We start from the raw sequence: 17,153 nt of genomic DNA on the forward strand, positions 1-17,153 counted from the left end.
CTCCCTTATACTCTGAATACAAGCATTAGTTTAAATTCACTGATATGGTGGAAGACCAAAAAGATTTATTAAAACCATTAACATTTGAATAATTATTAGTGACATTAGGCTTCATGTTGGTGACAGGACATGGGCTGAATGGCGACACATGGTGGCCCATTCGGAGGTAGTTTATAACACTGCAATGCGTTAGCGTCCTTAACAAATAACTGGCTTTCGCAAACATTGCATGGAGCATAACGTTAGCTGATTTCACTGCCACAATGCCAGCTGCTGCAAACAAACATAATATAGGGCTTGTCTTTCAGGTGTTTCGCCAAATTCGAGGTGTTTGATTCCTTGCTTTGTTTGAAATGAGCGATAGCATTGGTTGCACACAGGAGCGTATTTGCTGCCCCATCAGTACCGGAAGAATTGCAACCTCGGTACATTTGTTACTAATGGTACCTATGCTACTGCAGAAAAACAAGTACCGTCACGTTTTAAGAATGTTGGTACCGACTTGGTACCGAAGTATCGGTTCTCGTGACATCCCTAGTATACACAGAGAAGTCGCCAATTACATCTACGAACTGATAGCGATCAGTCAAATAAGACCTGAGACAGGAGAGGGCTGTTCCATTAATGCTAACAACATTTTCTAGTCTATCAAGGAGAATAGTATGATCAGTGGTCTCAAAAGCTGCACTATGACTAAGCAACACAAGCAAGGAGACACAACCCTGATCATAGGCCAATAGTAAGTCAATTACCACTTTAATCAGCGCTGTCTCTGAATGTATGCGGTAGCGTGGCAAGGTGCATATATTATGATCAATATGCAATTTAAGTGAGATAAGAATGATCTGAAAGAGCTTCCGACTGCAGAAATGTGACCATATTTTCTATATTTAATCAGTATGTTAGTATCAGGGCCACCAGGTCAGTGTGATCAACATTATGAGTGGGTTCTATTACATTCTGATTGACCCCTACTGAATCTAGAATGGACACAACCGTTGTTCTCAGAGGGTCTTTTGGGTTATCAAAATGAATATTAAAGTCGGCAGCATTTAATGCTTTCTCTAGAGAAACAACCAGATTCGAGTTAAAATCTGCAAATTCACCAAGGAATTCAGAATATGGACATGGGGGTCTGTAAATAATAATTGGGAGAATTGAGACTGTAGACTTATTTTATGTGGCTACGTATGTTATACTAGTATGAAGAACGTCAAAGGAGTTGAATTTATGACTAGATTTTTGTGTGACACCTAGATTATTATTATAATGAGTGTGACACCTCCTCCTCTGCCAATTATACAGGGCTGATGTATATAACTGTATCCAGGAGGGCTAGCTTCATTTAATGCTGTGTACTCATTTGGTTTAATCCATATTTCTGTTAAACACATTATATAAACTCCTGATCAGTAATGGTTTCATTAACAATAAGTGCTGTAGACTTAAGAGATTTAATCAGGGTTCATACAGATTCTTCATAATAAAATTCCAGGACTTTCAAGGACTTTTCAAGCACTATTTTTCTTTCATGGACTATACAAGAGGTGTCCATCCATCCATCCATTTTCCATACCGCTTATCCTACACAGGGTTGCAGGGAGCCTGGAGCCTATCGCAGGGGACTCCGTGTACAGGGTGCTGACCCATTGCAGGGCACAATCACACACACATTCACATACTGTGCACAATCTGGAGATGCCAGTCAGCCTACAATGCATGTCTTCGTACTGGGAGGAAACTGGAGTACACGGAGGAAATCCTGCAGCACAGGGAGAATAGATAAGCTCTACACACACAGGGCAGAGGTGGGAATCAAACTGCCAACCCTGGAGGTTTGAGGCAAACATGATAGCCACTAAGCCACCATTCCCCCCACAAGAGATGTCTTTATTTTTCCTTTTTAAATTCCAAAAGAAATAATAATAATAATAAAACACAACCAATTTTATATGGTGCTAAATTTGCATTTCACAGGCATTGCTTCATCTTTACCATAACGTCAGTATACTCCAGGTGAGTAGCACTGTTGCCAGCAACTTTCAGTGGAAAGTTGCTAAATGACGCTATATGATATCATGAGCTAATTAGCATATTCATTACATCGTATTTGCATTCTGCCTAGAGTGAGCTGTTTACTTTGCTTCTCTCCTACTCTATGCTCACATACTGTATTTTAATTCCCAATAAAGCTGTTCTCATTTACTTACAAGTAATACACTTTTCTCTCAGACAACAGAACTAATATGAAAACAGTGACTGAAACGTGGCCCATTAAGACTACATGTTAACCAGCAGTCATGTCCAAGCTGCTGCTCTGCACTGCTAAAATCCTGATTTATAACCCTGACATCATTTGACAAAATCATCATACACATAAAGACAACGGCTGTGATGTGATGTGATGTGATGTGATGTGATTTCGGCTATATTTACATGTAAAATGATCACTCGGAGAAAGTTAAAAGCGAATGAATGTGCTTCTCCTCTCTGCCCCTCAATGAACAGAGTAGCCGCAAAGAGAGTGAGTGTTAGTTAGTTACAGTTACATTTTATATAGCTCTTTTCTAGACACTCAAAGCGCTTTACATTGTATGGGGGGTAAATCTCCTCAACCACCACTAGTGTGTAGTATCCAGCAAACAAAAGTGTGTAGAACAGCAAAATTAAAGCAATTACAAAATAGATATATCATATATATGTAGGCGTAAAAGGATTTTTCTTTGAGATGTTCTGAAATGAGGTCTCTGGTTTCGGTGTATAGTTTGGGGATCTCTGTATACATGAAGTAATTTCTGCTTGGTAGCCGGTATCTGGGGTTGAACTGCTGAAGCATTTGCTGGAATCCATGCCTTTTCTAACTTGATTCATCCATATGCATTCAGCAACTGGCCTATTTTCCTTTCTTCATTTGAGTTTTTGTCATATTTTCTGTGCCTTTTATAAGCCTCTCTTAAGGTTGGCTGTGTTAATGTTTGCTGACTTTGCTCCTTACTCTCCTGGTGGACATCCTCCTCTGGCTGATACGGGAGGGAGGGAGGGAGGGAGGGAGGGAGAGGGGGAGAGAGAGAGAGAGAGAGAGAGAGAGAGAGAGAGAGAGAGAGAGAGAGAGAGAGAGAGAGAGAGAGAGAGAGAGAATTTAGTTATCAAACACTGTCTGACAATGACTAAAACAGTGGAGTCTACAGGTGCTAAGGTACACTCCTAAACACACACCCTATACACTGAATGCAAGCATTAGTTAAAATTCACTGACGTGGTCTCAGGCCAAAAAGATTTATTAAAACCATTAAAATTGAAATAATTATTTAATCTAGTGACATTAGGCTACATGTTGCTGACAGGACACTGGCTGAATGGAGCTGTATGGTGGTCCATTAGGAGGTAGTTTATAACATTACAATGCGTTAGTATCGTTAACAAATAACAGGCTATCGCTAACATTACATGGAGCATAACGTTAGCTGGTTTCACGGCTACAATGCCAGCTGCCTCAAACAAACAATATAGGGGGTCTTTCAGGATAAGGATTAGAAGTTTTACAGTTTGTTTGACGTTAATATGACTTGAAACTCACCCACCTTGAATTCTTTGAAAAGATCGGGGTGCCTGTCTTTCAGGTGCTTTGCCAAATTCGAGGTGTTTCCTCCCTTTGTTTGAAGTGTACGATTGCACACCGGCTTCAGAGCATCAATTATATGTCCGTTTTTATGTCCGCCTCGAATGCGAAGTATTTCCATATTCGACTCTTGCCTTTTTTCCTTTCAACGAGTCGGGGAGTAGCTGAACTTGTCGCCATAGAAAAACTTTTAGAAATACACATACACACGGGAAAACGTTATACTTTGTACTTTCGTTAAACGTTGTACTTTCGTAACCAACGGAACTGCAGAAAAACAAGTACCGTCACGTTTTAAGAATGTTGGTACCGAAGTATCGGTTCTCGTGACATCCCTAATTTGTATACAAGTGTAATAATAACAGTTGCAATATTAATGTCTATTTATAGCCTATCATATAGTGGGAGATTTTATGTTAATACACAAATTAGGTAATCATAATCAAATGCCTTAAATGGTGTCTGTTAGTTTGGATCAGGTTTGTTTGAGCATAGCAAAATCCAGTTAGGCGAATTCTGCAATTTCACTTCAGGTTCTGCCGCTGCGATGGATCTTGTTGGGTAACCAAATGTTACATCTGCGAGCTGGGAACATTTTGAATTCGTGCCTAATGAGTGAGGTGAACAAATTAATTTGGATGAAACCATATGTCGGCTTTGTAGAGGGGAAAAAAGCAAGTTTTAAATGGGCAAACACCACCCTACAAATCTCAGGAGCCATCTCCAGGCATGTCACCCAGCTGTGTTTTTTTAAAAAATTTATTTATTTTTTTTACAATTTTTATTTAATATTTAGATTTTTAACATATTATTTAGGTTACAGTCCTACAGGTATTTCTTTCAAAGTTTTATAGGCTTGTGGTATAGTGCACTTGTATATGAAATGTATTTATCAGAGAAACGTGTGTTTCATCTCTTTTATTATCCACTTCTCCTCTCTCCTTGTGGGTCATTCACAATACCATATCCCACAGTGCCCTCAGGCTGTTTCTCATTCCAACAACACAACAAGGCTGTATTGAATTGTTTCACTGACTGATATGCTAAAATAAACGTGCCCGTCATGTTACGAAACAGATGTCTGAGTGTTATGAAAAATATATTTAGGTATTTATTTAGTTTAAGCTTATAAATTGTATATATTATTAATATTATATTGTATAGTGATGTAAATTTCACCCCCCATCCAGGATTTAAATTTCAAAAAGCCAAATTCAAGCACTTCAGACACCTTGTATGAACTCTGTCTAATATTTAACAGTCCTAGCTTCAGATGAGAGGTGCTGACTGTGCATTCAGTATGATCTAATTTTATGTTAATTACAGGCTTCCCATGGGTCATGGAATTTCTGGAATGTCATGGAATTTTAATAAAGCCTATTCCAGTCATGGAAAGTCAGGGAATTTTATCATTTTGGGGTTGAAGTCCGGGTATATCAGGGAATTTTGTTTGTAAATTTTTCAAATGTATTAGCTAAAATGTGATTGTGTGTGTAAAGAAAGTCTTTTTTTTTTTTTTTTTTTTTTTACAGTGTGCTCAAATGTACTTAAAATAGTTGACGGTACCTTGTAAATGAATTGATTTTATTTCCATTAAAGAAATATATTTTGTTTTATTAGGACCATTTTGTTTAAGGTAAAAGACTAGTCATGTGATACGTATATGTTCTTTTTAAGCAATGAAAACCTAAGTTTTGCACTGAAAAGATCTGTTAACCAGGAAATAGAGCTTACAGATTTAATGGGTTAAAATGGTTATTTTTTTTTTCTGCTCAGAACCCAGGCAGTACATTGTACCATTCTTCGTACAGTAGGTCATGGAAATTCAAGTTTTGCTCAGGGAAAGTCGGGGAAAAGTCATGGAATTTTACATTTGAACCCTGTAATTAGGTTACTAAAACAAACATTTTTTGGTTTAACTCGGGGAACAGACACAGACTCGATATTGTGGAACCTAGGTGACAACTTAGCCTGCTTGTCTGCTCCCTGACCTTGTCTCTGGATTATCGACGCTTAACTAGGCCTGTTCTGAGACTATGTGCTATGCTGTAAGAAATAAGAGCAGCACCTTCCCAAGTGGGATGGATGCCATCCTGCCCTAACAGGCCAGCCTTGCCCTCAAAACTACTACAATTATCTATAAAGCCCACATTGTTTTCGGAGCACTGACTGGACATCCAGCAGTTCAGCAATCATAACCTGCTGTAAGCTACAGTGCCATGCTGCATTGGGTGGGGCCCAAAGCATACTACTGCGTCAGACATCGCTTTCGCTAATTTACACACCTCTATAACGTAACTCTTGTACACCTTTGTCAGTCAGAGGTTACTATCATTAGCTCCTACATATATAACTATCTTTGAAAACCTGTGCTTGCCTAAGACGCTAAGATCACCTGCTATGTCTGGTGCCCTGGCTCCCGGGGTAACACCTAACTAAAGCTGCTGAAGCCCATAAAGGCCTAGCTAATTTCACGTGCCTTAAGATAGCAGACTATTTTGTGCATTGTTTATAATGTTTGTCACAAAGCCAGTGGATGGGAAACACAAAAATGGTCCACTGCTGCCTTGCATGTGAAGTTAAAGAACCTTTTGTAATCTAATTTAATAGCGTCTGCTAAATAAAATTTCCCCATTTGTTGATTCTTCCCCAAATTATCTTAAATTATCTCCCATCCAAATCTCTTTGTAAACAGTGTGTCCAAACAACACAAAAATGATGCACATCCCTTGATTTGATTACTGAATGGATCTTATAATGCATTACAAAGTAACACGTTACTGTATTCTAATTAGTTTTTCTGATGACACAGCAATGTAATACATTGCATTGTAAATTTATGTAATTTGATTATAGTTACTGATGTCAATAAAATTACGATACTTGCATTACAAATTTATTCTTAAGAAAACAATATTAAGTAAAATGCATTTTTAAAATAAATCACATTTTGCGTTGCTGCCAGAGGTGTAATCTGGCCTGGGAATTTTTTCTTTAGCCCTGAATAATTCTCCACTTGGAGCAGTTTGTCACTATGTAACTGAATGTCAGTAAAAGAAGACGGCGGTGTTGTAATTTTATATCTTCAGTAAACGGAGGCGAAACCAATCAGACAGGGTTTACAGGAAAATGCGTGGAAACAGTCGTGCCTTATTGGCTGACCAGCCTCAATTCTGCCAAATGCAGCTCACACAGTCAATGTGAAGAAAAATGGATATATGCAGATTTTTATTTATTTATTTATTTAAACCAGAAGGGGTTGAAACTGAAACAGTAACATCCGCTGATGCTGAGCATGGAAAACAAGGTGTGTAAATGTCTATATGAGTTCCAATTTACATGAACATGATATGAGCAGAGTATAAGGCAAGATAATGCACTTTGCATGGCACTTTAGCAGCTAAACACTTAGCTTAGTTTTGCCTCCCCTTTGATAGCGATACCAAACAAGCCTAGTTAGAAAAGTTTGATATTTTAGTCCGGTAGTCCTGCAAACAATGACCACACCTGAGGCAAGTTTTAGGAGAAATCCAACTTTTTCTGATCATGTCATACATTGACGTGTGCTAAAATTACTGAAAGAACTGAGTTTCACTTTGTAGTGTATTTCTGTAGGTATGATAGGTTTTGAAATTAACGTGAATGTAAAGTAATTAATAATGCGATTATTTTTTTTACATTCAGTAATGGAATCAAATTGCAATTTTAAAGTAGTAATTAGTAATCTGTAGTGGTTTACCTTTTTTGATCAACTTACCCAACACTAGACAACATGCATATACATTCCCTCTGAAAGTAGTAGAATGACAAGGCCATTTACTTAATTAATTTATTTATATTTTTGGCTATACACTGAAGACATTTGGTTTTGAGATCAAACGAAGAATATAAGACGAAAGATCAGAATTTCAGCTTTTGTTTCCTGATATTTACATCTAGATGCATTAAACAACTTGGAACATGGCAGTTTTTAGGTGAACAAAAGTATTGGGACAGATAGTCTTAACGTAAATAACACTTGATATTTGGTTACATATCCCTTGCGCACAGTAACTGCATCAAGCCAGTGACCCACTGACATCACCAAACTATTGAATCATCTTTTGCTGCTTCACAATGCTAGTGAACAGAGTTTGATGATGTGAGGGCACAGGTAGAATAAATAAAATAATGATCAAATCATGTTGGATGTATGAAAACGAATTGTGTTAATGTATTATTCATGTGGAATCATTCATGTTGAACCCAAGTTTTATTCAGTGTATGCTGCATTGGACTTTTCTCAGAAGTAGGAAGTCCGAGCACAGATTGACACAATTTTTGAACTCCGTGCAGTTGCGCTACAAAGTCTTTTGTAAAGACTTTTCTTAGCAACAAACTGTCCAGCTAATTGTAATCAGTGCATATTTTCTTCCTCAAAACTATTTGTAGTTAAAGCTATCTAACTACATCTAAAGCTATCTGTATTGGCACAGGTATAGCATTAACAAGATATCTAAATAATAATCTAAAGCAAATACATTATATATAGCAAAAAAAGAAACTCACATCCTCTCACATTCAGCTGCTTTTATTTCCAGCAAATTTCGTAACGTGTAAATATTTGTATTAATATAAAAACATTCAACAACTGAGACATAAACTGAACAAGTTTCACAGACATTTGAAGAACAGAAATGGAATAATGAGTCCCTGAACAAAGTTGGGGTCAATCTCAAAAGTAACAGTCAGTATCTTGTGTGGCCACCAGCTTCTTTAAGTACTACAGTGCATCTCATCCTCATGGACTGCACCAGATTTGTTAGTTCTTGCTGTGAGATATTACCCCACTCTTAAACCAAGGCATTTGATGATCAGCTGTCCTTCCTGTCTCCTTGTAGCACTGTCTTCAGCGTCTTACATTAGACATTGCAGTTTATTGCTCTGGCCACATCTGCAGTCCTCATGCCTCTCTGCAGCAGGTCTATGGCATGTTCATGCAGGTGAGCAGGAACCCTAGGCATCTTTCTTCCGCCTTCTGTTTTGCAGAGTCAGTAGAAAGGTCTCTTTAGTGTCTGAAGTTATTGTAACTGTGACCTTATTTGCCTACCGCCTGTGAACTGTTCGTGTCTTAAGGACTGTTCCCCTGGTGCATGTGCAATAATTTTTTATGGTTCATTGAACAATCATGAAAAACATTGTTTAAACCCTTTCCAATAAAGATCTCTAAAGCTTATTTGGATTTGAGAAAATTATCTTTAAAATTTAAAATGATATTTCTGTTTTTGTTGAATATATTTATAAATGAGTTATGCTGTATAATTATATACAGTATAACTCATGTAAAGGTAAGAATTGCTACTTTTGTTCGCAGCCATGTTGATTTGACATCACTTGCTGAACTTGAAATAACTGAGTTGAGGAGACTATCCCAAGTTCCAGTGTAGGAATTCTGGAGTTTAAGGGGAATTTTCTTGCCCTTTTCCTGTTCAGAGGTCGGAAATTGCAAGTTATGACCTTTAGTCAAATGCAGCATTACTCCCTTACTCTCAAACACATCATACTCCAATGTTTTGTGGCGCTCCTATGCAAAATGTGTAGCGGTTTCCAGGTCTAATAATATAAATGGCGATAAATGCTACTGGATAACATAGCAATGTAATATCATTATAGCATACAAGCCTACTTGTCAGCAGTATGTTTTGTCAAGGTGTTGTTTTGGATTACTCTGGTAGGCAAGGTAGGCAAACCATGCCCACACATCACTCCTTGACAAGCTGCAGACATGAAATGAAACCAGGTGGATTGCCTCAAGTGGTATGCAATGCTGTGCACTCTTGATTAGCTGCATTTATAGTGCAATTTGCCCAAGGAAAAAGACATCGCCATATTTGAAGGTTCTGGAATCACACCATTTTTCATATTTTAGAATCAATAAAGTGCTGAAGTTTCGATGCACCATGCAACCCTTATTCTTATGGTTCTTTTTTTTGACTGAGAGTTCACTTGCTGCGGGCAGACGCGTCTACATTCTTTTAGCTAATTATAGCCAACATCAGAGAGTCATAAAAGTGTTCTTCTGTTTTTATGGCATTACATCCTCTCACCATTGTGCTTGTGTTTTGACAGGACAAGGAAAAATTCACTGTTATTTTTGTCTGTATTGATTTTCAGGTTCTGGTCAACTGGTCTACGCAGTGGTACAACAATCTTTCCAGCTCTGTGACCACAGCTTTAGAGTTCCCAGAATAAGACACTCAATCCGGCTCCCATACTAGGCAAAACCTGAGAGGAGAGACGGTCAAAAAGTAAAGGAGGAGGGAAGGAACTGGATGTAAACCAATTTTCTCTATGGTTGCCATTGGAAACCTGAATTCTGTGTGCTGTTTTGCGAAGTTGTCTTGACAGCTACTGATTTTGGAAAGTGAAAGGGAGAAAAGCGCTGGGACAGGTTTATAATCCATTGCTGCTGCATGGAGGAGTAAGAGAGGATTCAGACTTGTGCTGGTCACCAGTGGATTTATGCACTGCAGGGGATCATGGGAAAAGAACAGGAGCTTCTGCAGGCAATTAAGAATGGGGATTTGTCTTCCACGCAGAAACTACTGACAAAGTTCAAAGGCAGCAGAAACAGTGAGTAATAGCCTTTCAGTATACATAACATTTTCTTATAGGATTCATGACATGCATTGGCTGTGATGGTTGTTTGTTTATTTTTGCATGTATGGAGTGAGAGTAATGCAGAAAACGCTTTTAGGTGGTTAAAGAAGAGCTATTGGGTCAGGGTCACTTACCTGGTTGTGCAAAAAATAAATCTGAGGCCAGATTTTTACATAAACATCGACTAAAGGCATTGAAACCTAAACACATTTCCTGTATCAGGTCAATTAGCAGGGCTCTACCGTGAGACCATTTCAGTCGCATTTGCAACTGAAAAGTACTTTGTGCGACTGTGGAAAAAATATATAGGCACACCGGTACGAGTGACCTGTTTCAAGTTGTATTATACAATCGTAATAAAAACTACAACTCCAAAATGTGCAACAGTTACTTTCACACTGCTTTTCATCACCTCAGTCAACTGAACAAGTGTGCAAATATAGCAAATAAGTGATGACAAGAGTAACACTGTATATCATCTGCTTCTCTCAGCTTGCCGATCTCACAAACTGCAATCTTTTATTTATCACGCAAAATGACCTGAACCTGCAAATGTGACATGCTCATCTAGCCACAGCGGCATTGGGCGCGACTAAATGAATAATAATGCTAAAGCTACAAGGCGGGTGTAATTCAAACTTATTTATTAAATAATTCCTCACCAATCACAATCAAGAGTAGCTTGTTCAGTCTGCAAACATACAGTACGCTGCCATTCTCTCTTCACCAACTCTTCCTGGCTCACACAGACAACTCATTCACTTCATTTAAGCTCATGGTTGCCAGATGTCACTAGAAAAGTCAACTCCAGTTTTCATGTTTTGATTTAGCCCCACAAAAATGCAATATTATCAGCAGACATGGCAACACTGTACTGGGGGAACCGATCCAAACAACTGATAAACAAAAAAACTAATAAAATTTAAAGACAGAAAATGTGCTTAGTGTAAAATAAATAATGTAATATAAAAAATAAATATTATAATAAAGTCATAAAATATAAATAAAATGAGAAATTAAATAATGTTTAATTACTATTGATTTAATATCAATTTGACATCAAGCTCAGTAGGCTATTTCCTTAGAAGGCTTTTAGCCTTCTTTTTCGTCATATAGATCATGCTTGTGATAGTTTACTTTTAATTAGGACTGTTTATTGTTCAAGATATTTAAAAATAAATATTGTATGCTTGTTTTTCAATTAACCAACAGTGTTTGTCATTGCTATTATTTTAATTCAATTAACGTTGCCCATGATCAGAGAGCTTACATTTAACTGTTTATGACAGACCTTCTGATTAAAGCTTAAACAAAAAAAGATTGGTATATGGATTGGTATCGGTCAATCAAGATGACAAGAAATCGGTTTCGGCTATAAAAATCCTGATTGGAGCATCAGTAATGTATACCATTAAACTAAAGTGCTTTGCATCTGACTGGTAAATGAACTCACCCACTCACTGGGCTCCAGAACCATGACAGTGGAAAATGTCTAATAGTGTAGCTTTAAATATATTTAATAGGAGCAGACTTCAAACACTGAACATTTGAGTTTTTTTGTATTTGTTTACAAGGTGGAACAGGTTAACGGTTGTTGTCTTTCGCATACAGTCTGTAAAATTACCTGGAAATATTAAATTTAGTTCATCAGAAGGTAAATTAATTTGTCATGGCTCCAGAACTGCAACAACTAATCGATAAAATGATAATAATCGATTATGAAAATTGTTGTCAACGAATCTCATTATCGATTAGTTGGTCTGTGCGGCACGGGGGAGATTTACTAATTACGGTACTTTTGTTCAGAAAACACACTTCGGAGAGTAAATACTAAAGTTGTGTCCCAAATGAAGCACTGTACACTTACACTATGCACTGTATAGTCTACCGTCTAGTGTTTGAATTTTAGAAAGGTAATACCATCTCAAATATATTACTAGCGTTTTTTTTTTTTTACTAACCGGAAGTATAAGCCGCTTCCTAGTCGACGGCGCATGATGTCATACGCACGTAAGCATTAGCAGACACCCAGAGTCACCGACAATGATTTTCTTCAGTTTACTGTTTGTCACCATTACCTTTTATTCCCAACATGACCTCAGTTTCCATCAGACGGAGGTGAAATGGTCATGAGACTGAGGAAGAAAGTCCTCTAAGGCAGGGAGCATTTTAAATTAAACACTGCGGAGATCAAACAGTGCTGCACGAGCACAAAGTTATGTTTGTATCTTGTTTATATACCTGTGTGAAAGGGGCAGGGGAAACTGGTGCAAGTTGCTTAAAAGGTTTAGTTTAATTTGTTTGTCATTATATGCTGTATTTGCGCGCTTGCAGTGTAAATTCTGTCGTTTATTATAACGGAAGTGATCTATTAGTAATGAGGCCGTGTTGCTCCTCATGTGCAAAATTATACAGCTGCAACAACTAATTGATAAAAATAGATTCTGAAAATCATTGTCAATGAATCTCATTATTGATTAATTGATCTGTACATGGCACGGGGTACGCTGACTCGGTCGTTACTTTGTTTTAGAAGACATGCATTGGACAGTACAGCCAAAGTTGTGTCAGAAATGACATACTATGCACCATGTACTTTACTGTCTAGTATATGACTTTTAGAAGGGTAGTATCATCTCAAATGGAACAGCGTTTTTTTAACTAACTGGAAGTATAAGCCGTGTTCCAGTCGATGCCACGTGATGTCAAACACATACAATGTGATGCCGCTAGCTATAGCACAATACCCAGAGTCAAAGAAAATGAATTTCTTCAGTTTACTCTGTGTTGTTATTTATGCCCAACATGACCTCAGTCACCATCAGACGGAGTTTGTCAAGTGACAGCGGAAAAAAGTGTGCAACCCAGGTAATCTAAGTCATGGTAGCTTTTTATTTTAAATGCCAAAAAGAAGATTGTAACCTGTAAACTTTGCAAAGTGGAGCTTGTGTAGCACAGAAGCACAACTGTGGTTACGACTTGCAGTATGTTTATATCAAAAATGCTTCACTGTGTGCAAGGGGTTGGGGAAACGAATTGCTTAAAAGGTTTAGTTTAATTCAAATGTATTGTCTTTATATGCTGTACCGTTCAAATGTGTGCTGGCTAAGCCTGGGCAAAGTGCATCACCATGTCTGGGAACAGAGAAGTGAGATAGAAACGTTCCTTGATATGGTTGGTAAAGCTGACAGCTTTCAAGATCCAAGGCACAAGACTGGATGGCTGACTTTGCATTCGGTGTGGACATATTGGGGTATCTGAATGATGTAGATATGAAACTACAGGGAAAGGATTTTTTGTGCATGAATTGTATACCAACATGAAACCGTTCAAAGCCAAACCTACGTTGTTCTCCAGACAAACAATCTCTCTCATTTTCCGACACTGGCCGCACTAAACACACCAATATGACAGTGTTGGATTGAGACGTACAGTTATCATGATGAGTTTTCCCATTGCTTCAGAGATTTTGTAAAATTGAAACTGAGCTTGAACTTGTATCATGCCCTGTCTTTTGACAGTGACGAATCACCACCAGACACACAACTAAACATCCGAAGTGACAGTGCTTTGGAGAAGTTCAAAACAGCAATAATTGACCAGATTTATTCCTCACTGCAAAAAAAAAGGTTTCCAAACTGTGAGGAATTAGCCCGGGGAAGGGCGGCGTACAGACCCACAGGAGGCAGAAGAACGTTCACAAACGGTGATTTATTGGTGCAAGGGTGAGGTGAGTGGGTCGTGAGGGGATGAGTGCGGGGCTTGTGGAGGCGTGACTGCCGGTGTAGCCTACTCGTGGCGGAGGTGGGATTCCCGAGACGGGGGCGAGGGTTTTCCCGGGCCGGCGTCCTCCGTAGGTGGGACTCTCACCACCCGGCGATCTCGTCCGCGCTTGCACCTTGTGTGGGGAGAGAGAGAGAGAGAGAGAGAGATTAGCGTGGGGCGTGAGGTTACCGTCGTGCTCGGTGATTGCGAGTCGCTATGTCGCTGGAAAACACGCACGGAGTCCGTCTTGTCGCTACGATATTCTCCTCTCTCGTACCCCCCGAAGCGCGCCCTTTTATCCTCCTCCGCCGTCGCCTGAGTGGTGGAATTTCTCCGTTGGGTCCTCCAATCGCTGGCCGGTGTCGCGTCCGTCCCGCCCTGCCGCGGCGGTCCTTCCGGTTGGCGGAATGTTCGGCACGAAGCTGCCCACGTCGTGCCGGTGCGGCAGTTGGAGAAGGAGCGATTTCCTTCTTGTGTGCGCCGGCTCTCTGCCCGTCGCGACAGTACCCCCCTCTCCGCTCCGAGCCTACTGCCGCTCGGTGGTGGGCCCAGAGGGTGTCTCGTCGTGAGAGCCCATCCGCGTTACCATGCTGGGCCCCCGCCCGGTGCTTAACCTGAAGGGAGAAGTCTTGTAAGGCGAGGAACCAGCGGGTTACCCGGGCGTTGGTGTCCTTCGCCTTGGCCATCCACTGCAGGGGGGCGTGGTCCGTTATGAGGACGAAGTGCCTGCCTGCCAGGTAGTATCTCAGCTCCTCGATGGCCCATTTTATTGCTAGTGCCTCCCGCTCGACCGCCGCATACTTCCTCTCGGCCGGGGACAGCTTCCGGCTGATGTAGAGGACCGGGTGTTCTTCCCCGTCGAAGGTCTGGGAGAGGACGGCGCCCAGCCCGGTCTTGGAAGCATCAGTATGTACGGTGAACGGGAGGTCAAAGTCCGGGTTGAGGAGTCACGGCGCGCTGGTGAGGGCTCCTTTTAGGGCCTGAAGGCCCTTTCTGCATCGGCTGTCCACCTGACCTGGTCTGGCTGGCCCTTCTTTGTAAGGTCTGAGAGGGGAGAGGCTACAGCAGAAAAATTAGGCACGAACCTGCGGTAGTAGCCCGCCAATCCCAAGAAGGCACGTACCTGTTTTTTTGATGTCGGACGCGGGTAGTCCTTCACAGCCTCGATCTTCTTTAGTTGGGGCTTCAGCATTCCCCGTCCGATGCGGTATCCCAGGTACTGGGCTTCCGTCAGCCCTAGGTGGCACTTCTTTGGGTTGGCCGTCAGGCCGGCCTCCCGGAGGGCTTTCAGGACCTCCCTGAGGTGGAAGAGGTGGTCGGCCCAGGTGGAGGAGTGGATGACCACGTCGTCCAGGTAGGCCGCTGCAAACTGCCGGTGGGGCCGCAGGAGGATGTCCATTAGCCGCTGGAACGTGGCGGGCGCCCCGTGCAGCCCAAAGGGGAGAACCCGATACTGCCAGTGGCCGGTGGCCGTGCTAAAGGCCGGCTTGGGCCTTGCCTCCGGTGCGAGCGCCACTTGCCAGTAGCCTTTGGTTAGGTCCAGGGTCGATATGAATCGGGCTCTCCCCAGCCTCTCGACCAGGTCGTCCACTCTGGGGAGGGGGTAGCTGTCGAACTCTGACACCTGGTTCAGCCTCCGGAAGTCGTTGCATAGCCTCATGCTCCCATCCGGCTTCGGCACGACGACGATGGGGCTGGACCAGGGGCTGCTGGACTCCTCGATGACGTGGTCCCGCAGCATGCGACTGACTTCCTCCTCAATGGCCTGGCGCCGGGCCTTGGGGACACGGTAGGGCCTTTGTCTCACCACTACACCGGGAGGAGTCTTGATTTCATGCTGGACCAGCTGGGTCATCCCCGGGGAAGCCGAAAACACATCTGCGAACTGGTCGATCAGCTCGGTAAGCTCCTGTCTTTGGGCGGGGGTGAGGTCCTCCCCTAAGCCGACCAAGGTACCCTTGCCCTGGTCCGAGTCCTGAGCTGCGAACGCCGACACCACCGGGGCTGGTTCCACCCACTTTTTCAGCAGGTTTACATGGTATAGCTTCTCGTCCGTCGGCTTACCGGGCTGCTGCAGGCGGTAGTTGACCGGGCCCCGGCGCTCAAGGACGGTATATGGACCTTGCCACCGGGCGAGGAACTTGCAGGCGCTGCTGGGCACTAACAGGAGGACCCGGTCCCCCGGCTGGAATTCCCGGGGCTGTGCGGGGCGGTTGTATACCTTCTTCTGCTCCTCCTGCGCCGCGTGCATGTGCTCCCGGACGATGGGGCCCACCCTGTCAATCCTTGCTTGCATGTCCTGCACGTACTCTACGACGGAGCGGAAGGGGGATGGTTGCTCCTCCCAGGCTTCACGGGCCACGTCCAACAATCCCCGCGGGCGCCGCCCGAACAGGAGCTCGAAGGGCGTGAAGCCCCTGGACGCCTGGGGGCACTCCCGAACGGCGAAAAGTACGTAGGGGAGGAGGAGGTCCCAGTTCCTCCCCTCCTCGTCCACCACCCGGCGCAGCATCCGCTTGAGGGTCTGATTGAACCTCTCGTCCAGCCCGTCGGTTTGGGGGTGGTAGACGGACGTCCGGAGGTGCTTCACCTGCAACAGACGACACAAATCCGCCATTAGCTTCGAGACAAAAGGCGTACCTTGGTCGGTCAGCACGTCCTTGGGGATCCCCACTCGACTGAAGGGGAGTACCAACTCCCTGGCGATGTTTTGCGAGGTGGCCTTGCGGAGCGGCACCGCCTCGGGGTACCGAGTGGCGTAGTCGATGAGGACCAGGATGTATTCATGGCCCCGGGCAGACTTGGGTAGGGGCCCCACGAGATCCATGCCCACTCGCTCAAACGGGACGCCGATAATGGGCAGGGGCATCAGGGGCGCCGGCGGGGGCCTCCGCGGGGCCGTGCGCTGGCACTGCGGGCACTGTTGGCAAAAGGCCCGGACCTCCACGTCCATCTCGGGCCACACGAAGCGGCCCCGCAGTTTCTCCAGGGTATTTCGGGCCCCCAGGTGGCCGCCAAGTGGATGGGTGTGGGCTAGGTGCAATAAGACAGCCGTCTTGGGTCGGGGCACCACCAGTAGGTCCACCTGCTCCCCGCGGCGGCAGGCCCGTTGGTATAGGAGCCCCCCTCG

General features: G+C 42.7%; 1 protein-coding gene across 7 annotated transcripts in view; it reads left to right on the plus strand.

The window, feature by feature from the left end:
• The window catches only part of LOC108255837 (caskin-2), a 101,732-nt gene that overhangs the window by 3,698 nt on the left and 80,881 nt on the right, over positions 1-17,153 (plus strand). For 6 of the 7 annotated variants that reach the window (XM_017452122.3, XM_017452153.3, XM_017452146.3 and 3 more), the window contains exon 2: positions 9,773-10,231. In XM_017452122.3, coding sequence (XP_017307611.1) covers positions 10,138-10,231 — 94 coding nt within the window. In that variant the 5' untranslated portion in view covers positions 9,773-10,137. Of the gene's footprint in view, positions 1-8,499; positions 8,602-9,772; positions 10,232-17,153 lie in introns of all 7 variants that reach the window. The other variant, XM_017452128.3, reaches the window with a different exon arrangement.

Source organism: Ictalurus punctatus, chromosome 2 (assembly GCF_001660625.3).
Source record: "Ictalurus punctatus breed USDA103 chromosome 2, Coco_2.0, whole genome shotgun sequence".
Taxonomy (NCBI): Eukaryota; Metazoa; Chordata; class Actinopteri; order Siluriformes; family Ictaluridae; genus Ictalurus; species Ictalurus punctatus.